Below are 25,955 nucleotides of genomic sequence, written 5' to 3'. Positions count from 1 at the left end.
GCTCCAGCTTGCCTGACTCAGCCCCTGTGAAAACGAACAGTGTTCCTTTTAAAAATCAACAAGCTTGCAATTTTTGGGATCTGGGAATTTTGGAGCTTGGGTCGAGGGTGGGGGAAGCAGTTTTTAACACCAGACAACATGCAGGCGAATTCACTTAGAGCCACCCAACCACATCCCCTGCCTTTCATATCAGTGCTTTACCTTTGACAAAAGCTCTGGGTTCTCTGTCATGCCTTTCTTTTTTCTTCCTGGATCCCAATTGTCAAGCCTTCAAGAAAATGCACTTCAGTCCTTTGTCACTGAGTGTAATTCGATAAACTGAGCAGAAACACGCTGTTCTCCCATCCTTTCAAAAACTTACTGCCAGAGAAAGAGGATGGGGGAAAGAGATCTGAGGTATTTGAATGGACGTTTAAGCACGAGCACATGCACACACACACACACACATACACACGCACACATGCACACACGCACACACAGACACTGTCTCATATACGTACCAGGACGGAGAGAGAAATGCCTGGGGTGGGAGGTGGAATCCCAGGTCCTCGTACGAGGGGCCTGGCCCTGGGGTCCAGAGACGGATGCCCTCCCAGCTCCTAGCGACTCCCCTAGTTGCAAGGCCTTGTTGCAACCGCCCAGTGGGCGGTGCCAGGGCAGGTTTCAGGCTATAAAGGGCTCTTGCTCCCCGGGCCTGGGGGAAACGCCATCGCTGCGGCAGTGTCCCTGCCAGCCACAGCCAGCTTGGGGCACTGGCGGTGTCTCCTCGTCACCGGGCAGCCTACTCTTTCCCAGGCAGTGTCAATTTGGACACAGCCTCTCAGCTGCGTTCCCTGTATCTATCCTGTTTTCTCCTTCGGCAAGTTCCTTTTCGGATTGTTTCATCTGGGTTGGGTGCGGGGTGGGCGGGAAAGGACTGGGTCTGATGGCTGTGACAGGGAAGGCTGGGGGGCAGCTCCTATTCTTTTAAAAAATTCCTCTGGGGCAAATCCCTGAACCTGGGATTAATAAGATGAGGTATGGGGTGAGGCTTGTTCCACATTTGGGCAAAGGAGAAAGCAGGGATGTTCTTTCCCAAGGGCCACCCCCCGTCCAGGGGACTGCGGCGGCTGGGGGGCGGGCAAGGGCCCTCTCCTGGCCGCTTGTCTCTGAGGGGCTTGGAGCAGGCGGGTGGACTGTGCCCACATCGGGCACTGCCAGGTAGAGACGCTTGGACAAGGGTTGGTATCTATAAAACCAAACTCAAAAAAAAAAAAAAAAGAAAATCTGAAGAACTGACAAGAGGATACCTGGGGGTGGGGAGTGAGCAAGTCACATTAAGGGACAAAGAAGAAGAAGGAGACCTGTAAAGAATCAGTACACAGAACCCGGAATCCAGCTCCGCCTCGGCAGCGTCGCAAATAGCAGGATGGCGTCTCCACAGAGGTGGGTGGACTGGGTGGGTTTCTGGCAGGCGGCGATTTTGAAGGGGTGGGTAGATGCTTTCAACAGCCCCCGAAGCTACAAGGAGGGAGGGAAAGAAGGAGAGTTTCACCCCCTGTGGGCTCTAGGACAGAATTAATGGCTTGGTAGTGATTTCTAAGCCAAACCAGTGGGGTTCGGTCCCCCACGGCGCCTCCCCAACAGAACAGTAGGGGTCCCAGGCCCTGTGGGAATCGCCAAGGCACAGTGAGGGAGTGTCCTCTACACCGCCCTAAGGCCAGGGAGGGCGTGGAGGGGAGGCAGAGGGGCTCAGGAGGAATATGCGGGTCGCAGGCTGGGACCTGGGGCCACAGTGGTTCTCTTTCTCAGCTGGAGTAGCAGTTTCTGCCCCAGTGCTGGAGACCAAGGGGTGCTGGAGGTCAGGAGCTGCTGGCCCACGTTGGGCCCTCTCCTCGGAGCTGCTCAGAAGGAAAGAGAATGGTGCTTCCCCGCCGGACTTGTAATTTTCTAGGCAACAGACCCGGTCACTGCGTGGGGCAGTGCACTGAAGAGGCCTCGGGCTGAGGTGGGGACCAGCCCCGGGTCCTGGGGCAACGAGCAGTTGCTGAGAGCTCTGTTTTCCAGAGGCTCCTCAGTGCCAGCGAGGCAGCACAGGGCTATGAGCAGACGGCACCCTCTGAAGTGAAACTTCGAGCTTCATTCACCAGGCTAGACTGGGCAGAGCTCTGTGCCTGCCCTGTGGGTCCCTGAAAACCCAGCCCAACTTCCTGACCTCTGCTTCCTGGGCCCTTAGCTCTCTGGACACTCTGGCTAGTAGGATCAAGTGGCCACCCCATCTTTATCTGGGGCTTTTTCCCTCTCCCTTTGGCTCTGGTTGAAGAAAGCAGAGGGGTTTAGGGAAAGTAAATAAGCATCTGTTTAAAAAATTCAGGGTCAAAATTATATAAAATCGACAACTCCCTCTTGTTGTCAGCATGGACGTTAATGCTGGGAGCGGCCATGGGGTAGAACCGCATGTCTGGGGGGGGATTGTGATGGAGATGTGTGTTTGGTGGCAAAAAGGAACAGGCACTGCAGTGGGGAGGGGAGGGAGGGCTCTGGGATTCAGTTTTCTCATCAGTTCTAAAAGTAATATGCAAATTAAATATCTAAAAATGGCATTATCTCCCAGGGGCTACTTTAGAGACCAAATAAAATATTAGCTGTGGAAGAGATGTGTTGGCCGTACGGGACTGTGCCCGGGAAAGGTGCGATGGGTCACTTCCCTTGGGCACAGAAAACTCAGAAGCGACAGCACTCCTGGGAGCTTGTGCCGGGGTGAACACAGGACATCAGGCCGCTCTGCCCTTTCCGAGGGGTGTTCTCTGAGCCAGGGAAGAAAGGTCAGTGGGCGCACCTCCGCCCAGTGTCTGCATATTCCAGGAGCACCGGAGGCCTGCTCTCCATGCTCTCCATCCCCTCGCGCCAAGCACGGCAAATTCACCTACACAGAACTCAGGGCAGAACCCAGGCCTCAGCCTTCCCCTCCTACCCTGGTCTGTTCTGGCGTATTTCAAAGTGCCTGAAGGGCTAGAGGGAGGGATGAAGCAAACCCTGAGCCCTGGCTTACAGACTACCCCAGGCAATGGATGACGCCTTGAGGTGAGCCTGGGGCCCATAGGAAAGGGCTCTGCGGGAGGGGGTCCGCAGTGGCTCCGGTTAGCTAGTGGCAGGAGAGGGGTTCTCACCAAGGGAGAGGTACGTCCTTCTACAGGTCCAAATGCAATAAGCATTCTGCTCCCAGCCCCACTCCTACTCCCAGAGCCTCAGGGGCCGAGCTGGGCCCCAGCTCTGGGGCCAAGTATGGGGTTGAGCGATGCTTGGTACGGCCACGGTTTAGTCTCACATCAGGGACCAGAATCAAGGAGCGGTCTGGAATTAGGTTTAGGGTTCTCTCTTAGGTCAGGGTGATGGGTCAGACTGACGTCTGGACCATGCCTTGGTCTGGTCCCAGGGTCCAAAGTCCACCTGTGGAGGGTGAAAGAATTTCCTCTGATGGAATCTGACTGGTGGAGATGGTTGTTGACCCTTCCTTGTCCTGGCCTATCCCCCCAGCGGGCCTGCCCCGCGGCCCAGCCTCCACCCTCCGGGGAACTGAATGAGGTTTCAGAGAATGATAATCCTACGGCTTGCTGGCTTCTCTATGTAACTCCTTGGGGTTTGAGCAGAGAGATGGTTTCAATTAGGAGATCCAGGCACTGTTGACGGGGGGCTGTGCTGTCCCCATGGACATTCCCCTGGGCCCCACTTGGCAGCTGAGCGATGAGAAGGACTCAGAATTTCTTCCCTGTGCCCCCTCCCAACACCCACCCTCCACCTGCACAGGAGGAGAGGCTGGGAGATGGAGGAAGAAAATGCACCAAAGTCTTCCCTGGAGAGGGAGGGGGTGGCGTGGGGATGGCGACTGGAGTGAGGAGGGATTTCTGGGGCTTTGACCTCTGCAGAGCAGACACCTCTTGTGGACCTGAGGTTGGTGGCTGGGTGCAAGTGTTGCATAATTCTGTGTGCAGTGATTCTCTGGCTATGTGGACGTGTCTGTGTGTGCATGCTTGCCAGGGCATCTGCTCGCATCTCTAGAAGGCTGTGTTAGTGTGTGTGTCCATCCTTTCAGAGATGGATGTCTTCACAGGGGGGTTCCCCAGGGTTGTCTTGCCCATTTCACCACCTCAGGGCAAGTGCCATGTTGGGGTGGGGTGGGAGTGGGGTTTCAGACTAGATTCAAACAGCAGGACTTCCACAAACTCCTCCAGTCCCATCCTTCCGGAGCTCCCTCTCCAGCTGGGTAGTGGGAAGGGGCTGGCCTTGTCACTCCCGAGTGCCCAGTCCACATGTGACTGTCCTGTGAAATCTTCTGGCTGGGAAGGTGCTTTCCAGTTCTCTATTTCTGGGGCCACAGTGGTTCAGGCAGGAACTTTGTGAGCATCTGGAACCAGAGCCACCTGGCGCAGCAGTCCCAGGACACTGGGGCAGGAGCGGAACCCTTTGAGAGGCCCTTCAAAGCTAATTTTTCTCTAGAAAAGGACTTGGGGGAGGGGTTGTCAGGGATTGTTTCCCCCTGAATCTGTAGTACTACAGCTGTCCACCAGGTGGGGTTCCAGGGCAGAGAGTGAGAGCAAGAGGCCCCGGCGCAGGGAACCAGAGCCCAGCCTCTAAATCTTCGGCGGCCACAGCAACCTCGGAAGCGCTCACACAGCACATATGTGCGCACTTTAGACGCGTATACACATTCTCTTCTAGTGAACTCTAAGATATAAATCGTATAGGGTGTAGGGGAGGTGTTAAAAGGGGAGTCTAGTTTCGTTTACACACACGCCACACTAAAGTGAAGGTGGGATATCAATCAGTCTTCTGCTCTGGGAGTGTGAGGGTGAAACACAGACGAAGGAAAGGGGGGACAGGACAGAAGAGGAGGGGGAGCGCCGGGCACTGCTAGACAGATGTCAGGACTGGAACGCATAGCTCCGTGTATTACAGACACACAGGGCTCTCCAGATGACACACATGGACGCACAGACAAGCACACGGCTCCGGGGACAACACACAAACCCGCAGACACACCATACAGCTCCATGGGCGTGGGCAGACCCCGGAGCACACACACGCACGCACGCACACACACACACACACACACACAGGTGCGGCCGCGAGCCACACGCTCACCTCGCACAGGCACGCGCGGGGCCCTTGGCGGCGGGCGCTGAGAAGGTGGCCGCGCTCACCCGGTGTGTTTATTTACTCATCTGTATCAGAGACACATGTTTATCGGGAACGTTTGTGCCCGTCTCCTCCCGCCTCCGAGTGCCGGGGCCGCGGCGTTTGTCCCCAAAACGGGACACTTGTCGAGACCAGCATCCGGGATGCACCGGTGCTGCGGGGGTGCGGACACAGGCTCCAAAGTTGGGGGGGAGAGGGAGAAGGGGGGCTGGAGGTGCCCGAGAGAAGCGGCTGCAGCGTCAGCTGGCCCGGACGCCGACTGGGAGTGAGTGGGAGCGAACCTCGGGGTCTTGTAAGGGTAAGGGGGTGGGAGCGGGACATCGGCACCCCGGGATTTTGAGGTGCAGAGACCAGGGATGGAGGACTCAGGCTGAGGGGTTGGGGAATTGGGAGAGGCGAACGAGAGGATCGAGGGAGATCGGAACCGACGAGGTTCCCCGGGATGGGACTTCGGGACCCTAGATACAGGTTCGGGGGGTTTTCGCCCGGACCTCGGCCGCGGGTGCGACGGCCCCGGCGGGACAGCCCGGAGCACGAAGAGGGGACCGGGGAGCCTGGAGGGAGGCAAAGAGGGAGGAAGGTAGCCTAGCAGCCAAGCGGGCACTGTGTGAGTGTGCACCCGTGTGTGTGTGTGTGTGTGTGTGTGTGTGTGTGTGTGTGTGTGTGTGTATGCGCGCGCGCGCGCGCGTGTGTCTCATCTCGTCCGTCTGTAGGTGCAGGGCTCAGCGAGACGCCGGCGAGAAGGAAGAAGAGGCGAGAGGTGAACTGAGTTTGATCCTGCGGCAGCGGCTACAAGTGGGTCCCGGGCGGGCGGCGGGCGGCGGGCGGGGCGGGAGGCGGCAGCGCTCACACGCTCCGGCCGCGGGCCCGGCCTCTCACCACGCCTCCGGCTTTGTGCGCGCGGGGCGGTGGGGGTGGGCTGGCGGAGCGCCCACGGCGCAGCCTCCCGCCTCTATATAAACACACGCATCGCCTGGCTTTTACTCGAATTCTCTCTCATTGAGAGCTTTTAAAACCACCAGCCCTGAAACCCGGCCTCCTGCTTTTTTCCCCTCTTCCATTCCTTTTGCCTTCCTTCCCCACCTTTTTTTCCCCCTTCCCCATTTTCTTCCCCCAGCAGCAACTCCAGAGACCAGAGACCTCGTCCCGGGACGGCCAGCCTTTCCTTAATTGATACAATAGCCCAGCTCGGGTTTTCCACCTCCTCCCCCAACCCCACCCCGCCTCGCCCCTCCCGCCCGCCCGCCGCCGCCGCTGCTGCCGCCGCCGCTGCCGCCGCCCCAGCGCCCGCCTGGGGCTCTGTCGCCGGCCGCGTCCCGTCCCGGCCGCGGCTCGCCGGCTTCGCACTCGCACTCGGGTCGCTGCGCCCGCCGCGCCGCCGCGCCCGCCGCGCCCGCCCCACGGGTGCAGCGGCGGCTCCCCGGCTCGGGCGCGCCGCCCGTGGCCGCCCGGGGACGCTGGGCTGCGGCCTCTCCATCTCCTCGGCTGGAGAGCCTTCTCCCTCGCCCCCAAAGTTCCTGGGTTCGTTGGAATTTGGGGACTCAGGATTTTTTTTTTTCCACTTAGGAATCTGGGGGAAAGCTTTTGACAAACCGATTGCACTTTCTCTCCGCTAGCTCTCTGTCCCTTCTACCTCCCCCCCCCCCCCGCCCCAGCAGGGGAAGGGGCTTACGAGCGTGGCTCCCGCTGGGCAAAGTTTTCCAAAGTTTTCCGAGTGTGATGATTGCGGGGAGAGCTCATCCACCAGCTTGATTCACGGCCTCATCTCCCCATCCCTAGAGCAGCCACTAAGCCCGCTATAAAGGAACAAACAAACAAACAAACAAACAAAGTTACACTCCGAGTCGCCTTGTGTCTCTTCTCTCTTCTTTTAGGCATTTCCCCCCCTCCCTTTCTCCGCTCCCCTCGCAACCTCCAGTCCCCTTTCCTCGGCCCCTTCCTCCTTCTCGGTTTCGGCTTGAGGTGCCAGGACCCCCGGCCGCAGCCTCCCCTCCCCCGCCGCTCCGGTCCCCTCCCGCCTGCTCTCCCCTCCCCCGCCGCGGCCGGCACAGCCAATCCCCCGAGCAGCCGCCAACATGCTCTTTGAGGGCTTGGAGCTGGTGTCGGCGCTGGCCACCCTCGCCGCGTGCCTGGTGTCGGTGACGCTACTGCTGGCCGTGTCGCAGCAGCTGTGGCAGTTACGCTGGGCTGCCACCCGCGACAAGAGCTGCAAACTGCCCATCCCCAAGGGCTCCATGGGCTTCCCGCTCATCGGAGAGACCGGCCACTGGCTGCTCCAGGTAAGGGCGCGCTCGCTCCGCGGCTCTCAGGGTCCGCTAGCCGCCGGCGCCGGGCTGACCAAGACGCGCGGGCCGGCGCAGGGACGCCGGGAGCCCGAAGGCACTGCTCCCCGCCCCGCCCCTTCCCTCCTCTCTGCCGGCTCCGCGGGGCTTCCCCGGCCCGCCCGCGGCGTGGTTCCGAGCCCACTGGTGCGGCGGGAGCGGGTTTAGGGGACCGACACGAGGGATTCCCAGACAGAAGGGGCCTCCCAAGAGTGACTTTCTCCCGCCGCGGGCGACCAAGCAGGGGTGTGCGGAGCGCGCCGTGGGGGCTTCAGGTGCAGCGCGAACCCGAGGGAGCGTCGGGTCCCTGGGTCGTCCACGCCACCCTCCCGCTCCAGGCCCCTGTTGCCGTCGGTTCCCTCGGCTTCGACGGTGTCGCTGACAGCGGGGAACTGAGTTGGGGAGTCCCCGGCATCCTGGGCTGCGTTCCCGTGGCGTAGTCGGTTGCGCCAGGTAAAACTGTCCTGGCCCTCGGACCAAGCGTGTGTGTGTGTGTGTGTGTGTGTGTGTGTGTGTGTTGTGGTGGGGGAGGTAGGAGGTAACTCAAGGAAAATGAGAAGCCAGAGACCCGAGAGCTCTTGGCTTTCGTGGAAAAGGGTCTATTTACTTACCGGGTGGGGACAGTTTAGCCAGGGAGTTAACCTGGGAGAGGTGTGAGATATAGAGAGAGAATACGGGTGTGTTTGTTGTTAGACGCCGCAAAACCCCACACTGCTGGTGATAATGGGGTTGGGACGCGTGGGGGACCAGAGCCAGGTAGGTAATGGGGAGATTAACCTGGAATTAACCTCGTCAAGTGCTAGACAATCGCTTTTGCAATTTGATACACACCAGCTTTTGGGGGGGGGTGTTGGTGGCGGTGGCGGTGGGACGCCTCCGGGGTAACCGCGGGAGCCGTGTGTGTGTGTGTGTGTGTGTGTGTGTGTGTGTGTGTGTGTGTGTACGCGCGCGCGCGCGCGCACGCGTATCTGTCCGGCGGAGGCTGGTGGGGTTTAGGGAAAGGATGTCTGGAAGCAGCGAACCCGGGCACGGGAGAGGTGCGGCGGAAGGTGAGCGCATCCGCCGGGACCGGTGGGTTCGGACGCGCGAAAGCGTGGCTGGAAATTAACAGACGCGTGCAGTTGGCGCGTACACGCACCCCGCCCCGCCGCGGGCCGAGTGACAGCCAAGCGAGGGTGGGGAGGGGGTCACGGGGCTCCCCTGCCCTGTGATCCTCCCAGGTCCCGAAGTCGACCCATCTCTTTTCAGGGTTGTCGGTGCAAGGGGGTGGGGTTCCCGTCTACCAATCGGGCCACCCTGCGCAAAGGAGTCCCCTGAGCCTTTTACATGCCGCCACACTTAGAAGGTTAACTGCAGCGGTGGTCTAGGCTTTTGGCCGAGAATTTAGGAAATAACTCACAAGGGCAACGGTTCCTGTTTCGTTAGAGCCAATCTGCGGAATCCGCGGTCTGACACCGCCCCTCCCATCCGCGTTCCCTGACCTTTCCCTGCCTGCCCAGTGTCTCCCTGACCTTTTCTTCGAATCCCACAAGCCCCCTGGGGCTCTGCGTCCACCTGGCCCAAAACCTAGGGAGTGGGTAGCAGGCCTGCGCTTCCCCATCCGTCCTCCGCGGAGCCCTAGACCCTGCGGAGGGAGGGAAAGGTGTCTGTGTGCGTGCGTGTGTCTGTGTGTGTAGAGGAGTGCAGAAAGGGTTAATAGGAGCCCACTGAATCCCAGCCTTATTTTTTTGGAGTCATTTATCAGATTTTACGGGGAGACCTCCAAGGGCTCTCCGTTTCCACCGAGCGCCATCTAAACAGAGCCCAGGGCTAAAAATACAACATTTTTGTATAAATTGGACTCGCGGCCCAAGCGGCCGCCCCTATGAAAGTCCTCTTTGTGAAGGCCGTGGAAACGGCGGACAAATAACTCTTTATTAATGCCACAAAAAACGCACTTTAATTATAGTTAGGCAGATCAGAGGCGGGGTTGGGGGGGCCGAGGCGGCGGCGACCTCGGTAAAATTCACAACCCAAGTTTTGTGACCAAAGAAAAGAAAAACAGAGAAAAAGAAGGAGAGGAGAGACGAAGAGGAAGACAGAGCGAGGGAGACGGGTGGCAGCAGACGGAGGGAGGGAACCCCCTCCTCATCACCCCCCCCCCACTTCTGCCGCACCCCCCTCCCGCCTCGATTTCTCTTAAAGGGGTAGACGCGGTCTAGAAAGGCGGCACGGTGGGGGAGTTCTCCTCCACCCGCCAGCCGAGGAGTGGGGGCGCCCCCCTCCCGGCGGCGCAGGCGCCCCCGGCTCGCTCCCTGTCGCGAGCCGGGGCCCAAGGCGCATGTGGAAAAGTGATTAGGGCTCCGGCTTCTGCAGAGTCACTTTTCGGCGGTGCCGGGGTGTGTACACATCTAGCCGGAGAATAGTTTTCCGTGGAAGAAAGGAAAGGGAGGAAGGGGGACCAGCCTGGGAAAGACGCGAGTCGAGCTGTCCCCTCGGAGGTGCGTGACCCCGGAGGTCTGGAGCCCGCGTCCGCACGTCGGTTGGCGGGCTGGTGGGGGCGGCCGGACAGGTGGCGCCCTCCTCTCCGACGCCCCCACCCCACCGCCCAGGGCCACCCTGGCAGAAGAAGGGTTAAAGTGGGATGGGGTGGTGAGCGCCGACGTCAAAAGTGAACGGAACGCCCCTGCCCCCGCCCCTCGGAGGTCCCCTCGGTTTCCGGTCCCCGCGCGGGGCCGCGCTCCGCCAGCGCCTGTGAACGCCGGAGCCGGCCCGGGGCCTCGGCAGCTTCGCCTCGCGCCGCCGCGGGGGATCCGGTTACCTGCGCCTCCCGCCCCGCCCCGCCCGGCCCCTCCTCGCCCCGCGGGGAGCGCCTTCCTCCGCGCGCCGGCTCCAAACTCAGGGCGGCGACGAAACTGCTCCTCAGTTATTTCCAGAGCCCAGGGCGCTCGGAAAATCGCACCTCGCGGCCCGTGACCCCGCCCTGCGGAGCCCTCAGAGGGCCGCGGAGTCCCTTCGCAGCCCACACCGGAGACCTAAGGAAACCCCCAGCCCCCACCCTGCAGTGGCCGCCTCCGGGGCACGGACCGCTTTCCGCTATAAATAATCTTTGGCCCGCGTCCACCCCGCGGGGTCTCGCCAGCCCGTGGCTTGGAGCCTGGAAATAGTTATTCTGAGAGGCTCCGGCGCGCGAGGCTGGGGGTGTGGGGGGGGAGAGGTGGAGGGGGGCGGAGACTGTAGCTTTTGGTTCAGCTGCCCGGGATCCCCCTTACCTCCCGCAAGTCACTACAAAAAATCAGGGTCCCGCGTAGTGTCCCTGGGCCTCCCGTCCCCTTGCATCAGTTATGATCCTCCAGGCCCTACCTCCCAGCTCTGGAATGCACTATGAAAAATAAAACCTGTGCGCGTGCATGGGGGGCGGGGGGTGGAGGCAGGTGAACGGATCCCGGCAATGGGGACCCACAGCCCTCTCCCGCGGGGCCTCGAGGCCGGACCTCGGGTACGTCCTGTCTGGCGATGTGCGACCTGAGAGACGTCTCCCCTTTGACTTCCACAGGGATCCGGCTTCCAGTCGTCGCGGCGGGAGAAGTATGGCAACGTGTTCAAGACGCACTTGCTGGGGCGGCCGCTGATCCGGGTGACGGGCGCGGAGAACGTACGCAAGATCCTGATGGGCGAGCACCACCTCGTGAGCACCGAATGGCCGCGCAGCACGCGCATGCTGCTGGGCCCCAACACGGTGGCCAACTCCATCGGGGACATCCACCGCAACAAGCGCAAGGTAAGGGCTCGGGGCAGGAGCCTGGCGACTGCGCAGTAGCCCTCCTCTTCCACGCATACCTCTCGTGGTCAGGAGCTCACGCAGTCCGGGGGACCGTGCCACCCGAATCCGCACCCCCATATCCTCGCCGTGATCCAGGACCCCGCAGTTCCCTGCGTAGAAGGCTGCAAGCTCCAATCTGGAGCCTTCACAGGCCTTCTCCCGGTCGGCCCCATGGTGGGCTGTTCGAGGGGTCATTTCACCAGAGCCTGGGAATGCGGGACCTTTGCGTCCAACATGTGTCCTCGCTGCGCAAGGCAGAGCTGGGACCGGTAAATGAGGTGGGCTAGTGGCCAGCACCCACCTTGTTCCCCCGTTTCCCGCTGGGAATTCTCGGGACTGGACTGAGTCATTCTGAGGGCAGACCTGGCCTTCGCGCCACAGGTGGTTTCAGGCGACTTAATAGGCCGCCGCGGGCGGCCATGGAGGCCTGGGGCACCTGGCGACCCGCGGCTGGCCGGCCTGGCCTGGGAGGGGTGGGAGAAACCCCGACCGCTGCGCCCATCGGCCCGGCGCTGGGCGATGAGTGGGCGAGCAGGCGAGGCGCGGGCGGAGGATCAAAGGAGACCCTCCCCCACATAAAGAGGAAGAGAAAGTGGGTGTTTATCCTGTGGATTTCCCGAGCGACTGCAAGAGGCGCGGGAGAAGGCCAGGCGGCGCACGGAGCCCGCCTCCCGCCCCCTCCCGCCGAGCGCGGGCTGCACGTGCTGTTTGAACTGCAGTAACCCGAAAGCTGAGCCGGCGGCGGCGGGCGGGGCGCCGGCCTCCCGCCTTCCAGCGGGCAGAAGCGGGGCGACGCTACTCTCCTCTCTCTCCGTTTTTTCCATTGGGTCAGAGGACTCGTCTAAAGGAAAGGGAAAGGCAGCCTCTGATCTGGAAGAGGGGCTAGGGACTGTGAGAGGGAAGGGGTCGACTGTGGGGAGCCCCCATCTGCCAGAAGTCTGGTTGTGAGGTGGTCTTGCTGAGTATGTAGGGAATTGTGCAGCTTACCCAACGCCTCCTATTGTGTTTGATATCTTCTGAGCTACCTGTGTTAAGGGTAAATCTCCATGGCAGACAAAAAGGAGAAGGGAAAATCAAATGGAGGGGATTTGTCTGCCTGTAAACAGACACACAGGATGCCCTGTAAAGCAGACATTTCAGGCTCCCCAAGTCATCTCTTTCATTGGCCTCGCTCAGGGCAGGAAGCGGTTACTGCCCTTGGGGGCAAATAGGGAAGGTATTGGAGGGGATGCTCTGAGGGGGCTGTATGCTCTGGAAAGGAGGCTTTTCAAACAAGTGGGACGGTTCTTTCTGTCTTTGTTACTCCCATAAAAGCCAATTCCAAAGATTGAGAAATCCAGCATGGGCCCAAGACTCAGGAGCCCCATGCCAAGGGCTATGGCTGCTTCCTCATTTCTTCCTTATAGAAACCTCAGTAGGAAGAAGAATGTTACCACATCCTTTTCACGGAGGGTCAGAGAGGTTGAGTGATCAAAACCAGGTCAGGAAGCAAAGACAAGACAGGGCAGGGTAGAACAAGCAGCCAGGGGAAGAGCTGTTTCTGGGCCACCAAGCTGCCTCTACTCAGGCCCGCCCACCTGGGATTGCCAGAAGCTAGGGTGGGGTGGGGTGGGGCGGGACCGGCAGGGAGAAGGAGGCTTGGTCCAGACTGGAGTGTCAGACCCTAGGGGGGAGGCTGTTACCTGTGCTTCCAGGCCTGACTGCAGAGACAGACAAGTAGGGCCTGCCTGGAAAGCTCCAATGTTGTAGCCTAGATTATCCATTGTGGGTGGAAGGGAAGAGGAAGGAGATACCACAGATGAACCCTGCTGGAGGAATACAAAGGGGAGGACGGAGGAGGGGCAGAAACCCAGGACCACAGACAAGGAATTGGGAGTCATCCTCTTTTCACAGCACCTTCATCCTCTAGCTCCTTGAGGATGGGTACCAGCCAGAAGCCTCTTGAGAAAGGTTTGGGACCCAAATGCCGGGGGCCCTCTTGGTGTACTGGCTGTGTGCTTGCTGTGTGATCCATGTCTGGTCATATGGTAAATGGGTAGTCAGCTGGACAAAAGGATCCTTCTCCCCAAATCTCCCTAATCGATGTTCCATAAACCTAAGTTTACTGACCTACATGAAAGGTCTTCGGTTAGGCACAAACAAAAGACATGAGAAACTTGGTCCCTGTCCTCAGGAAGTTTAAATACTAACTGGAGAGATAAGAAAATATTCAGGGGGCACTGTCTGCAAATATGCATGTTCATCCTCAGAGAATGGCCAGTCTGCATGACCCACGCCCAGTGGATCCAGCCTGGCCAGGGTGGGGTCTGCCCCGCACTACTCACACTGCCACACCTAGCCCACACCGGTTGGAGAGCTGGCTGCTGGGCTAGACCCTGGCCTGCTTAGGATGTCCGTGCAGGAAGTGGGGCCCCATGCGGGAAACTAGGAGCGTCACTGTTTCCATTGGGGCTGGTGGCCCACCCCTGCTCTAGGAGGTCTGACCAGATGTGCTGGGAGGGGGCTCTTCACAACCATAGCTGCACTCCACGTGTCTGCCCCAGCTGCCCTGGTGGTCTAGGGACAGGAGGGCTAGGGGTGCTAGCAAGAAGGTCCAGAAACTCTCATCTAGTCTAACAGGGTCATTCCTGGAAGCCAAGCCTGAGTCCCCATAGCCAGTGCCTCACACTCCCTTCTCCCTCCGGTACAGTCTCCCCCCTCCCCTGGGGCCCACCTGTTTAGCTGCTTCTGATTGTTGGGGAGCAAGACTGTTCTTTGTGTGAAGAATAGAGTTTGGTTGGCAAGAGGGGGCAGGGGAAGGTTTGTAGAACCACAGAGATGGAAATAGTTAGTATTGGAATCCTCAGATGCCCAAGGTCACTCTACCAGCGCGTGGTTCTGTCCCTGCCTCCTGTCCTCAGGAGGCCACCTCTCCCCATCTCTGCTTTTCTGCTCTGGCTCAGCCCCCCACCCAGGATTGGGCATTTCTTCTTTTTCTTTGGAGACAGGACCAGCCCTCTTCTCCTAAGAGGCCTGCAGCTTTAGGGCACACCAGGCACTGGGAACAGAGAGGGCATCCAGGGGATGCTCTTAGCCTTGGAGCCTAGACTTAGGAGACCCGAGGAGTGGGTTTCATGCCCCCTCAACTCAGAGCCCTGGCTATAGGGGCTTCTGTGCCTGTGGCGGAGGTGGGGGAGCAGCCTGCCCACCGCTTCCCCTCACTGACCTGGCCTTTGGGCCCCGTCCTGGAGTGGGAGCAGAGGTCAGGCCAGGCATACCGCATCCTTCCCAGAAACCTCGTGGATCCTGGGGTTAGTGTTGGAGGGAGAGGCCAGAGCCGGGAAGCCAGTGCCAGGGGTTCATGGCTGCAGCGTCCCAGGCAGCAGCAGCCCAGGCCTGGGTTTGGAGCCCTTGGGGCCAGTGCACCGTCGTCTCTGGCTGCACAGTCACCTCACCAGGCTCAGCTCAGGGCAGAGGCTCCAACCGGTGTCGGCCGTGAAAGCGGGAGGCTGACGCAGCCACCCTGCTAACTGGGAGCGCTGGCATAGGGACAGAGCCTTAGTTCTGCCAGCCGCAGTCCTTCACCTAAAAGTTACTGTAGCACCAGCGGGTGGGCACAGGGGCCGCTGAGGGGGCAGGTGGTTGGACCGGATCTCTCTGAAGGTCAGCGGGGGAGGCAGCCCATAGCTGGCTGCCAGCAGGCCTGGGAGTGGGTACCTCCCTCTGCTTGCCCTTGTGCCAGGCGGGGGGGCGGTGGGCAGGCTGGGGCGTGGGGGCCACCCCTCCCTTTTTCACTCCTTGCCGTGTCCTTCTCCCGGGACAGGGAGGGGTGCAAGGTTGTGAGGCTAATGGTGCTTGCTCAGTCTTCTCAGCCTAGGAAGTCAACATGGCATTGGTGGGAGGTGAGGACAATTGTCTGGGGTCTGCTCAGGCCCTGTGCCTCCATTCTGGCTCCCCAGGTCTGACTGGGAGCAGACTGGGGGTGTGCCTCCAGGGGCCTGAGAAATGCCGAGACATACCAGAGTGATGGAATAGCTGGCCTTACCCTTAGCATAAACTTGGACCTTGGAGAGGGGTCCCGTTTCAGGAGGGGACTTGCTGTGGTTTGGAATGGTGAGAGAAGGGGGCCCGGGAACCTCTGGTAGGCATGGCCGTCGGGTTCTGCAGTGGGTGGCCATGGGAGGGCCCTTCCCACTCTGGACCTGGACTTTCTGAGGGGGGTTGGCCCTGGCTGGATGGGGATAAATGCCCCTGGACAGATCTTTTCAGATTCTGTGGCTCAGCACCCCTGCCCAGCTTTTGCTGTATGTGGATGAGATAGCAAGAAGTACAGGGCTGGAGGTGAGGTGGGCGGAGCTGGAGTCAAAGGGGGCAGGCAGTCAGTCCTCACAGATGCTGAGAAGTGGGAACCCAGAAGAGGCCCGGACAGGGCTGGGGTGGCCTGGGACTGGCTCAGGAGGCAGCCAGGGTGAAGTCAAGGCCCGGTGGAAAGGCCAGGCGGCTGGGAAAATGACGTCCTCTCTTGTGCCCCCCCCTTACTTGAATATAAAGTACACACCTTGGCGTCACCCCTGTGTGGACGGCTGCCTGGTGGCTGCCCGCCCTGTGTTATTCTTTCCACTCCGTAGGCTTCGGCCCTGGTGGTTTGGCCGGGTGGCCTGCCCAGGCCCCCACCCCTCCCAGGCAGCCACTTCCATTCCTCCCAGTCTGAGTCACTGCTGCGGGGAGTGGGTCCCCTTGCTGGCTCTTCCCATACTCCACAGCTGCCCATCCATTTGTCTGTCCATCCACAACTACCAGGAGAGAAGCAGGAGTTTTCTGGCTCAGTGGGCTCAGCTCCGGGGCTATGGAGGGAGAGGGGGTGGCGTGAGGGAGGCCTGGCTGGTGGAAAGGAATTAATAGAAACAATTATAGGGAATTTGAGCCTGGACAAGATGCCTGGTGGTTCCCCCGAGAACCTCATTGTAGAATTGGCCCCATTCTAGGAAGAGAGAACCAGGGGGTTGGGCTCTTAAAACCTGATTATTGGGGAAACTGAGGCCCAGGAGGTATTTGTCTAAGGACTTCCTTCAAGGCTGGACCCTGTTTGGCCCATGTATCTGAGCTCCAGTAGGCTAGTGCTGGGGAGCTCCCAGGTCTCCCCACCACCCTCCACCCAGCTGTGCCCAGGTGCCAGCCCTGGTGGGAAGCCATACCTGCTATCCCTCGGCAGGGCTGGGCCCCAGCCGGGGCTGCTTCCCGATGACCTTTCTCCGATGCTCTTGGCTCAATTTTGGGAATTCCAAGGGAAGCCCCAGAGGGAAACAAAGCACCCTTGGCTTCTGTTACACAACTGTGGTCAGCTCTGGGGGCCAGGAACCCTTCCTCTCCTCACTCGGAGCCACTCCAGCAGATACCTTCCAAGTGTGCCTGAGTCCTGACCCTGCCAGGCAGCTGCCCCAGACCCACCTTGTCCTGATGCAGCTGGGGCCTCCCTCTGCCCTGGCTGGCGCCTCCACCCCTGCCTGTCCTTTGTGGTGGGCGGTGGTTTCTGGGCTGCCCAGGCTTTGGGAAGTGCCCTCGCTGACCCTGGGCACAGGCCCAGGGATGAGGCCCTGACGTTTCCCTGGCGCCTGGGAGGTCCCAAGACCTTGGAATCGCCGAGCTGGAGACTGGAGCCTAGAGTCTGTGACCTCTGAGGGAAGCCCTGGGGTCTGGAGTGCCCGCTACCCATTTGTCTGGCTTCTCAGTGGGGTAGTTTCCCCACCTTAGGGACTCCATGAAGTGCACACTCAGAGGGCCTCTGGGTCTCTGAATCATGGGACAGCCAGGGGGAAATGGACTTCAGAACATGTGTTTGGCCCCTCATGTAGCCAGTGGGGACCCTGAGCCCCAGGGAGGGCCGTTACCTGCTGGCAGTCACTTGGCAGGTCCAAGGCTGGGACAAGGAAAGAGCTCTGGGTCATGGCTTCAGCTCTCTCTTCAGAGGTCCTTTGCTGCCTGGCCTGCAGGTTCAGGGTGTCATGGGCTTCTGGGGTCATTCCAGCTGCTGGCCTTACCCAGGTCCCCTTCCCACTCAAGGATGGTTATGATCCCCCAGCCCCCTGGGTTGTCCCTGCTCTGCTTGGCCCCAGACCCAAGAAGGAGTACTTCAGCCGGCCCTCACTAGAGGGCGCAGGGAATGCCGGCCTGCCAGTGGGCCCCAACTGGCCGCAACTCGGGGCTCGGTGAGTGCTCTCAGTGCTCCTCCTTTGGGAACCCTGGGCCGGTCCCTCCTGGGCCACCATAGCCTGTGAGGCCCACGTGAGCGAGGCTGGGCAGCGCTGGCCTGGGGATGGCTGGTGCAAGGCCGGTGTCTGGGCTTCTTTGAGGGGCAGCCTTGAGGATGTCCCTGTGTGAACTCTGAAGATTGAACGGCCCCCCAGAGGGCACCTGGCTCAACCTCCCCTTTTATAGATGAGGAGACTTTGGCTCAGAGTAGGGGAGAGGCTGGGCCATCGTCACCTGGTTAGGTGGTAGGTGACCCAGGGTAAAAGCTCAGGTCCCTGGGCACCCAGCCGGTCTTTCTCCCACCCCACTGAGTCTTAGCGCCCAGCTCCCTTTGACTTTGGTGGCCTCTGGGGGTTGTGGCCTTGGCCCCATCCCCCTCCACATGCCCGCTTTTCCCCAGGTCTCTCATGGTCCTGGCCTGCCCCTGCCCCCGTCCCTGTCCCCCGCTCTGCCCTGGCTGGTGGCTGCCTCACAGCTGCCATGTTCCCGGTGGCAGCAGAGTTGACTTTCTGCTTCCCGGCCCCTTTCCCCATGAGCCTGCTTAGCCCCCAGTCACCATTTTCTCTTCACCCTGGACCTTGGCTGATGTCAGGCTCGGGGGCCAGGTCCCCATTCCTGTCCCCTAAGACTCTTTGACCGAGGAGCCGAACCTTGGAATCCTGAGGCTAGCAGGGTGGGGGCTGGGCAGACAGCACTGCCTTTATCCCCCTCTGGGGGGGGCGGCAGCTGACGTTGCCCCTGGAAACTCCTTGGGACCCCCACACCGGGGCCAGGTGTGAGTGAGTCGCCCAGCCCGGGGCTGCCGACGGCGGCTTCTGCCCTCCCCCTTTCAGCTGTCCTTTTGAGGCAGGCGCGGCCCCAAACAGCGCAGGCCTCGCCGCCCCTCCCGCCTCCCTCTGCCCACCGGGAATTTGGGAATGAAAGTGCTATTGTGAAGGCCCGGCTGGGCCACTGAAGGGCCAGCACTGTTATTTCTGCAAAGCAGCCCTCCCATTAGCCATGCAGGGCCCAGGCCAGGAAAATGTTACCTTTTCCTCCTTGAGCTGACTGCAGGGGAAATTCTCACATTTACAGTTTGTGCGGTGGTTGCATTTGGGGGGCAGGCGGGAGGGCAGGCGCGTGTGTGTGGTTTGCATGCGGTGGGGGTGGGGGCAGAATCTTTGCCTCTTTCCCCTCTTTGCTTTCCTCGGTGACCTCTCCCTTGGCACGGGAAGGGGGGTGCTCCTCCCCCAGTCCCCGCTCCTGCTCTGGACTCTGTGGGGGATGGAGGTGGTTGGGTTACAAGCGAGGCCCAGAGGCCGTCAGTAAATAAACTAACATCCTCCCCTCTCCTACACACCGTGGGCAGCAGCTCGGGAAAACCAGTGCAGGGGACCTAGGTGGGGAGGGGCGGCAAGGGGGATGAGGTGCTGAGCCAATGAGGAAGGCAGAGTGCAAGAGAGGCGGAAACAGGGACTACCTACATGGAAGATGCAGGGAACTGAAAGGACTTCTGCTGGGCTTTGTGATCATTTGGGGTGGAAAGCCATTGCCTGCATCCTCCTGCCTCCAGACTGAGCCACATTTTAATAGCACCACTGTGCATAGTTTCCGCACAGTGGATGTTTCCCAGCAATGGGAACAGTTTGCTTCTCAGACAGTCCTGCTTGCAGTCTGGCCTCTGAGTCTCTGAGTCTCATTCTCCCATCAGTGGAGTAGAAGAGCTACCCAGCTGCTTTCCTGCCTCTTCCCTGTCCAACCCAATCTTCTGGGCACTTCTGTCCTGAGTCCTGTGCACTCACCAAAAATCAAAACCAGGAATAGGGCCCCTGCGGAGAGAGGGCTGCCTCTGCCTGCTCAACTCTCTCTTCTGCTACCCTTCACAGCTGGGGCAGCGGCGCCGCCCCTGAAATTTTTGGCAGCTGGACTTCCCAGTCTCTGAGAATTTGTCATCGGGGCACATACTTGGCCTGGGGTCAAGGAAGGAGTTGATAGCTCAGGTCACCCTTTGAGTGAGATGGCAGGTCCAGTGTTTGAATACAATGCTTATGGATGTGCCCTTCCCCTGTTTCCCCCCAAGACACAGGACATAGGATGGGGGTGCAGAGCTGGGGACACAGTGAAGGACTGTCCTGGGGGACCTGTGGGATAGTGAAGGGCTTCCTCTGGCTGGTTAGGGGGTGCTGCATGGGGATGAGGCGCCGGCATTTTCTCTGATGGCAGCGGTGGGGCGTCCGGCTGCAGCCCTGCTGACCAGCCCACACGCCTCTGCCCTCTAGGTCTTCTCCAAGATCTTCAGCCATGAGGCCCTGGAGAGCTACCTGCCCAAGATCCAGCTGGTGATCCAGGACACTCTGCGGGCCTGGAGCAGCCACCCCGATGCCATCAACGTGTACCAGGAGGCACAGAAGCTCACTTTCCGCATGGCCATCCGGGTGCTGCTGGGCTTCAGCATCCCCGAGGAGGACCTCGGGCACCTCTTCGAGGTTTACCAGCAGTTCGTGGAGAACGTCTTCTCCCTGCCTGTTGACTTGCCTTTTAGCGGCTACCGGCGGGTGAGCACCCAGGCTCTGCAAGGGGCACAGACAGCAGAGGAGGGGGCGGGGCAGAGCCTCTGCCTTGAGGGGGTTTGAGGCTGTGATGGGAGGTTCTCAAGCATCCCCCACCACCTGCTGCCTGACCTGGGGTGGAGGTGCTCCGCGGGCCCCCTTCCCTGTGGGTGACGGCCCCTCCTGTCCACAGGGCATCCAGGCCCGGCAGATCCTCCAGAAGGGGCTAGAAAAGGCAATCCGGGAGAAGCTGCAGTGCACCCAAGGCAAGGACTACTCAGACGCGCTGGACATCCTCATCGAGAGCAGCAAGGAGCACGGCAAGGAGATGACCATGCAGGAGCTGAAGGTGAGGAGCGGTGGCTGGCCAGGCCACCCAGGGCCTCCTCGGGGGAGGAAAGGTGCTACTCCTGCCCATCTCGGTTCCTTCAGGGCAGTGGGGCTGGGTGGGGGCCTGACACAGACAGTGTGTTCCCCAACCAGGCACTGCCCACCAGTCTTGGGGTGAGTGGGTTCCCACAGGGACTGGCCCCTGCCCTCTGCCCTGACCTCACTCCAGGCAGACATCAGCCTTCAGAAACCTTTGAACAAACCCGGGGTCAGTGGCATTGGCTCACCCCCTCCCTGATCCCTATACCCAGTATTAACCATTTCAGTTCATTCCCTCCTCTCAGCAGTCCTGGGTCCACCTCAGCAGATTCAGGCTCAAAGGGGAGGCCAGCCACACTCTTGGGGCCCCCCACCCCACCAGCCTTTCCAAGTTGGCTGCCCCTCACACTTTCTCCCTGCTGATATCTGTCCAGATGTTTGTGGCTGAGCCCGGTGGGCTGCCAGCATTTCAGCTCAGCCCCCCCTAGATTCCGTGCACCCACACACCTGCATGCACATTCACAGGGGTTCACTGGAGACCTCCCATCCCACTGTTTCTGCTTCCCTGGGTTCTAGGGCCAGCTTCTTTCTGGTGAGTCAGGAAAGGTCCAAAATTCCCATTTCACAAGAAATTTTGTGGCTTATAAATGGTGCTGTGGCCTGTAAAAGAGCCAGGTCCCTTCTTCCCACTCTGGCCCCAGCATCCACAAAATGCAGGGCTGAGAGGGAGAGACCCACTGGGGCCTTTCCATTGGGCCCCCATGGCCCAAGTGTCCTGATGTGCAGAGAATCCTGGAGTGCTCACCCTTCAGCCTTCTCCTGCCGTCCACCCCAGGCCCTAGTGGATGTGCCCACCCCGGACCCTGCCTGCTCCCCAGACCACCTCCCAGGTTTCTTTCTCCCTGGGAGCTGGGGAAGGAGGTGGGGCCAGGAGCTAGAAGGCCTGAGTCCTAGACCCTGCATGCCGTCCCCACTTGTCTGCACACAGTTGGCCCCCTGGGGCCTGGAGGATTTATTCTTTCTTTCTCTGGGCTCACTCACCTTAATCAGGCCTGTGCAGGCTGAACCCAATGGTGGGTGAACAGTGCCCTTCCCCAGGGCATTCCCAGGGGTGTAGCGGTTGTGCTTCCTGCCCACCCAGGGAATGGGCCCTGCGACCCTGGGGCCCATGAGGTCCTGAATGCCCCCACAGTGCCGCTCTGAGGAGGTGCAGTCCACAGCTGGACACACACAGATGTCCCCAGGAGGCCCAGGGGGCGTGGGCAAAGCAAAGCTGTCCCCAAGTGAATGACATGCCTCTCCCTCTCTGCTGCGGCAGGACGGGACCCTGGAGCTGATATTCGCGGCCTATGCCACCACGGCCAGCGCCAGCACCTCGCTCATTATGCAGCTGCTGAAGCACCCGGCTGTGCTGGAGAAGCTGCGGGAGGAGCTGCGCGCCCAGGGCATCCTGCACAGTGGAGGCTGCCCCTGCGAGGGCACCCTGCGCCTCGACACGCTGGGCAGCCTGCGCTACCTGGACTGCGTCATCAAGGAGGTCATGCGCCTCTTCACGCCCATTTCCGGCGGCTATCGCACCGTGCTGCAGACCTTCGAGCTCGACGTGAGGCCGGGCCCGGGGCCGAGGCGGGGGTGGGGGCTTCCCCTCGGGGTGCCCCTTAGTCTGGAGTGGGGGACAGTGCTTGCTTTCTGAGGTGCGTTCAGTCTGCGGGAAAGACCCGCTCCCATCACCCGGTCCTGTGGGGTGTGGTGCTTGGCTTCACAAGCGAGCGCAGTTGCCTGGTGACAGCTATAAATAAGAGCCCAGGCTAACGTGCTGGGGGCAGGGGGCCAGCCGGGGTGCTTCTGGGAGGAGGCGGGCCTTACATGGGGGGAGGGGAGGCGGGCTTTACATGGGGGGAGGGGAGGCGGGCAGGCCCGGCTCTCACCACCCTCCCCGCTCCCCACCTCTAGGGCTTCCAGATCCCCAAAGGCTGGAGCGTCATGTACAGCATCCGGGACACCCACGACACGGCACCCGTGTTCAAAGACGTGAACCTGTTCGACCCGGACCGCTTCAGCCAGGCGCGCAGCGAGGACAAGGACGGCCGCTTCCACTACCTCCCGTTCGGTGGCGGCGTGCGGACCTGCCTGGGCAAGCACCTGGCCAAGCTCTTCCTGAAGGTGCTGGCGGTGGAGCTGGCCAGCACGAGCCGCTTCGAGCTGGCCACCCGGACCTTCCCCCGCATCACGCTGGTCCCCGTCCTGCACCCCGTGGACGGCCTCAGCGTCAAGTTCTTTGGCCTGGACTCCAACCAGAACAAGATCCTGCCCGAGACAGAGGCCATGCTCAGCGCCACGGTCTGAGCTTCTGCCCCTCCCGCCTGTCCAGCTCGGCCGAGGGCTTGGAGGGGGCGGGGTGGGGTGGAAGGTAGAAACCTGTGTGTGTGGGGGGAGGGCGGACCCCGGGGAAGGACGAGTGACACCCCCCCCCCCAGACCTTGCCCTCCTCTTTTCCCTGTCCCTGGCAACCCCTACCCAAAGCCAAGCGGGGCCCATCCTTCCTGGAAACCGGGGCTCCCCTCCTGGCCCCTGCTTCCCTCGGCCTCTGTCCAGTTCTCCCAGCTTAGCTCCTGGGAGAGGGACAGCCAGGCCCTGCCCGCCCACTCCAGTGTTAAGTGTCAGTCTGCTTGTGCTGCGGTGTCTGCCTGTGACGCTCGCAGTCGGTCCCTTCCCTACATTTCTCTTTTTGAGTTCAAGTGGTTGAGACCGGGAGGGAAGGAAAAGAGGGTGTGCCCACTTTGTCCCCCTCTTCGGCCCCTTCTCCCCCAATCCTGCCACATGGCTTAGAGGGGGACTGGTGTCCATCTGAGCATGGTCACCCTGAAAACAGCATCAGGGTGATAGAACACAAGTCAACCTTGGCAGGGGCCGGAGGCTGCAGCCAGCCCTGGGGGGCCCCCACCCCTCTGCCAGTTTGAACATTTGAAATTAACCTATTGCTGCTACTTTTTCTCTCCCTGACCTTGGGGCAAGGAACCCCAGGCCCTGCTCTCCTGGCACCCCCACCTCCTCCCCCGTGGCCCCGGGGCACAGGCACTGACATCCCCCCTCCCCACCCAGCACCTGGAGCCAGACCTTGTTAAGTTAAATGCGTGCTCCAGGTCCTTGGCTTCTGGGCCACCATCCCCCTTCCTGTATTTATTCACCAGTGTGACCAGATCCTAGCAATCCTGGGGCCTGGAGCCAGCGCCTCGCCCCAGCCTCCGTCCTGTCCCGGCTGTCCCAGGCGGGACCTGAGTGAAGAGGAAGAGGCCACTGGTCTGCCGGGAACCTGGGCTAGGGCTGAACAGCTTCCCCAGGGGCCAGAGGGATTCGGGTTTAGCCTCAGAGCCTCACTCCTAGGTATTTTGTCCCCTGGTGGAGACGGGGAAATGGCCCATTGCTTCCCTCCCCTTTCTGTTAAAAATCCTGATCTTGTGGTGATTCAGAGACTGCCACCATTTCCTGCTCAGCCACGGCCTGTCCGGTGGCCCCGCTCCTGCCAGGGGCGCTGGGGAAGGGTACGGGTTCTTTGTTCTGACGGGGAGTGAGGCCCTGTCTTCCCTTCCTCAGCTCCTCACCCTTTGCCCTTAGCCCTTTAAAGGCGTCCTTGAAATCCCTTCCCACCTCTGTGCCACTGTCTGCTTAGCCCCAGTTGGGGGGTGGGGATGAGATGAAAGCAAGGGGGAGGTGAGGCCAGCAGGCAGACTCCTCAAAGCCTGTCCAGGTGGGGGGCTGCGGCCTGGCCGAGGAGGCGGGTATGTGTGATTGGGTCAGAAGGGATTTGTGTGAAACCTGGCCAGTCAGTGGATGACCTGGGGGAAAGGACTCCTCCTGTCACTGGCATTTGGAGTGTTGACAACTTGGGGTGCCTCCCAGGGGAGGTGGGGGGCCTTTGCTGAGTCTCTAGGCAATTTTCTCTGTTTTCAGATTTTTATCTGCTTTCCACGTTTCTCTGTTTTGGGGGGATGTTATAAAAGTAACTAATTCTCTTTATAAGGAAATCAAAAACCCCCAGAAGGAAAGAGGGGTCTGTGCTGACCCTCCTGCTCGCAGCTCTGCAGCCCCTGCCGGGCACCACCCCAGCGGCGGATTCTCCTGCTTGTCTCCTGCTTTTTCACTATTAAAAAACAGTGCTGGACCGACCTTACTGGGCAGAAAAATTAGAAGCAAAAAATTGGTGAAATCCCCCCCAATCCCCTCCAAATTCTGGAAAACAGATGAAATGTGTAAAGGCTCACCAAAGCTTGCAAAAGAGCTCCACCAAGCACCAGAATTAATTCATCAGTAAGGAAGAAGCTCCAGCATCCAGGTTTATTCTCCTTGGAGCTGGCGCAGCTGGCCCCGAGCCTGCTGTTACTGACGGATGTCTGGGGGTGGGGCAGAAGAAACTGCAGACAGGACGCCACCTGGCCAGGCCTGGTGAGGCATAGGGGCTGGCCTTGCCTTGGGGTGGGCGGCCTGGGAGGGGACAGAGGAGGGAAGCGGTGGGGGGATCCCTGTGAGGGGGGAAGGAGGGGGTAGTTGCCCTGCTGGGTCTCAAAGGCAACAAGAAGAGAACCGAGGAAAGCTCTTGACGGGCTGGCAGAGGGCAGCTGCAGGGCGCCCACCTCCGCTCTAGACAGCTGGGGGACGTCGTGTCCGTGTGTGCGCGTCTGTGTGTGTTCCGTAGAGGTAGCATTAGATGGGGGACATTTTCTCACTTCCCATTCCTAACTATTGTAACTTGACTAATTAAAAAAAAGCAAAACCCCCACAAAACTCTTTCTGCCATGGGCTTCCAGATTGAAGCACTTTTGATGTCGGGCGCTGGCGTTTATGGTCTGGGCTCCCGCCCTGCCCCTGCCCAGATGGCTATAATATTATTTTATACACAAAACTTTTTTTTTCATAAATGTTATAATTTTGTGTCTGTCTTTATAAACTGTTATAAGTACTATTTTTGTTATAATTCAAAATAGATATTTAGTATAAAGTGTTTGCTGTTAAATTTTGTTATTTAGTAAAATATGAAGTTTTTTCTCTATTGTAAACTTGGTTCAAAATATTAATATGTTTTTATCACAGTTGTTTTAATATTGAAAAAGCACTTGTGCATTTTGTTTTGATATATGAAACTGGTGCCGTGTTTGCTGTCATGTGGTTTTTAATCTGTATATAATATTCCATGTTGCATATTAAAAAATGAATGTTGTGCATTTTGTGATTTTGGAAATATTCGCTGTGGCTTTTTTATAGGCTTCCATAATAAAAGCGTGGGGACTCACCCTCGTTTGCCTCTCTGGTGTCTGCCTTCTCGGCCTCACCAAAGGGCCCCTCTCTGCTACCAACATTTGCTTCCACATCATCCAGTCTGGCTATCACTTAGGGAGTTCTTCCCTGAAGCCTTGGTATGATGAGGCCAGCCCAGTTTCCTGTGGGTAGAAACAGAGAAGTCTGTGGCAGTGTCCTGAGAGGGGCAGGCTCCCCTGGGGAGGGCAGAGATGTAAGTGGTCGGCCACTGAGAAGGCT

General features: G+C 59.8%; 1 protein-coding gene across 3 annotated transcripts; it reads left to right on the top strand.

The window, feature by feature from the left end:
- Positions 1 to 5,416: 5,416 nt before the first annotated feature.
- Positions 5,417 to 25,715, top strand: CYP26B1 (cytochrome P450 family 26 subfamily B member 1). 3 transcript variants are annotated; one of them, XM_077134547.1, is made up of 8 exons: positions 5,417 to 5,440; positions 5,889 to 5,970; positions 7,050 to 7,454; positions 11,032 to 11,256; positions 19,785 to 20,060; positions 20,248 to 20,403; positions 21,742 to 22,026; positions 22,377 to 25,715. In XM_077134547.1, exons 3-8 carry the CDS (start codon positions 7,251 to 7,253, stop codon positions 22,767 to 22,769), a joined length of 1,539 nt encoding a protein of 512 aa, XP_076990662.1. In that variant the 5' UTR covers positions 5,417 to 5,440; positions 5,889 to 5,970; positions 7,050 to 7,250; the 3' UTR covers positions 22,770 to 25,715. The 3 variants fall into 3 exon arrangements, with proteins under 3 accessions (XP_076990662.1, XP_076990663.1, XP_076990664.1); XM_077134548.1 differs by lacking the exon at positions 5,417 to 5,440 and adding an exon at positions 5,570 to 5,643; XM_077134549.1 differs by lacking the exons at positions 5,417 to 5,440; positions 5,889 to 5,970; positions 7,050 to 7,454 and adding an exon at positions 8,128 to 8,252.
- The last annotated feature ends 240 nt before the right edge of the window (positions 25,716 to 25,955 follow it).

Source organism: Tamandua tetradactyla, chromosome 17 (genome assembly GCF_023851605.1).
Source record: "Tamandua tetradactyla isolate mTamTet1 chromosome 17, mTamTet1.pri, whole genome shotgun sequence".
Classification (NCBI taxonomy): Eukaryota; Metazoa; Chordata; class Mammalia; order Pilosa; family Myrmecophagidae; genus Tamandua; species Tamandua tetradactyla.
This window is presented reverse-complemented; position numbering and strand designations above follow the sequence as displayed.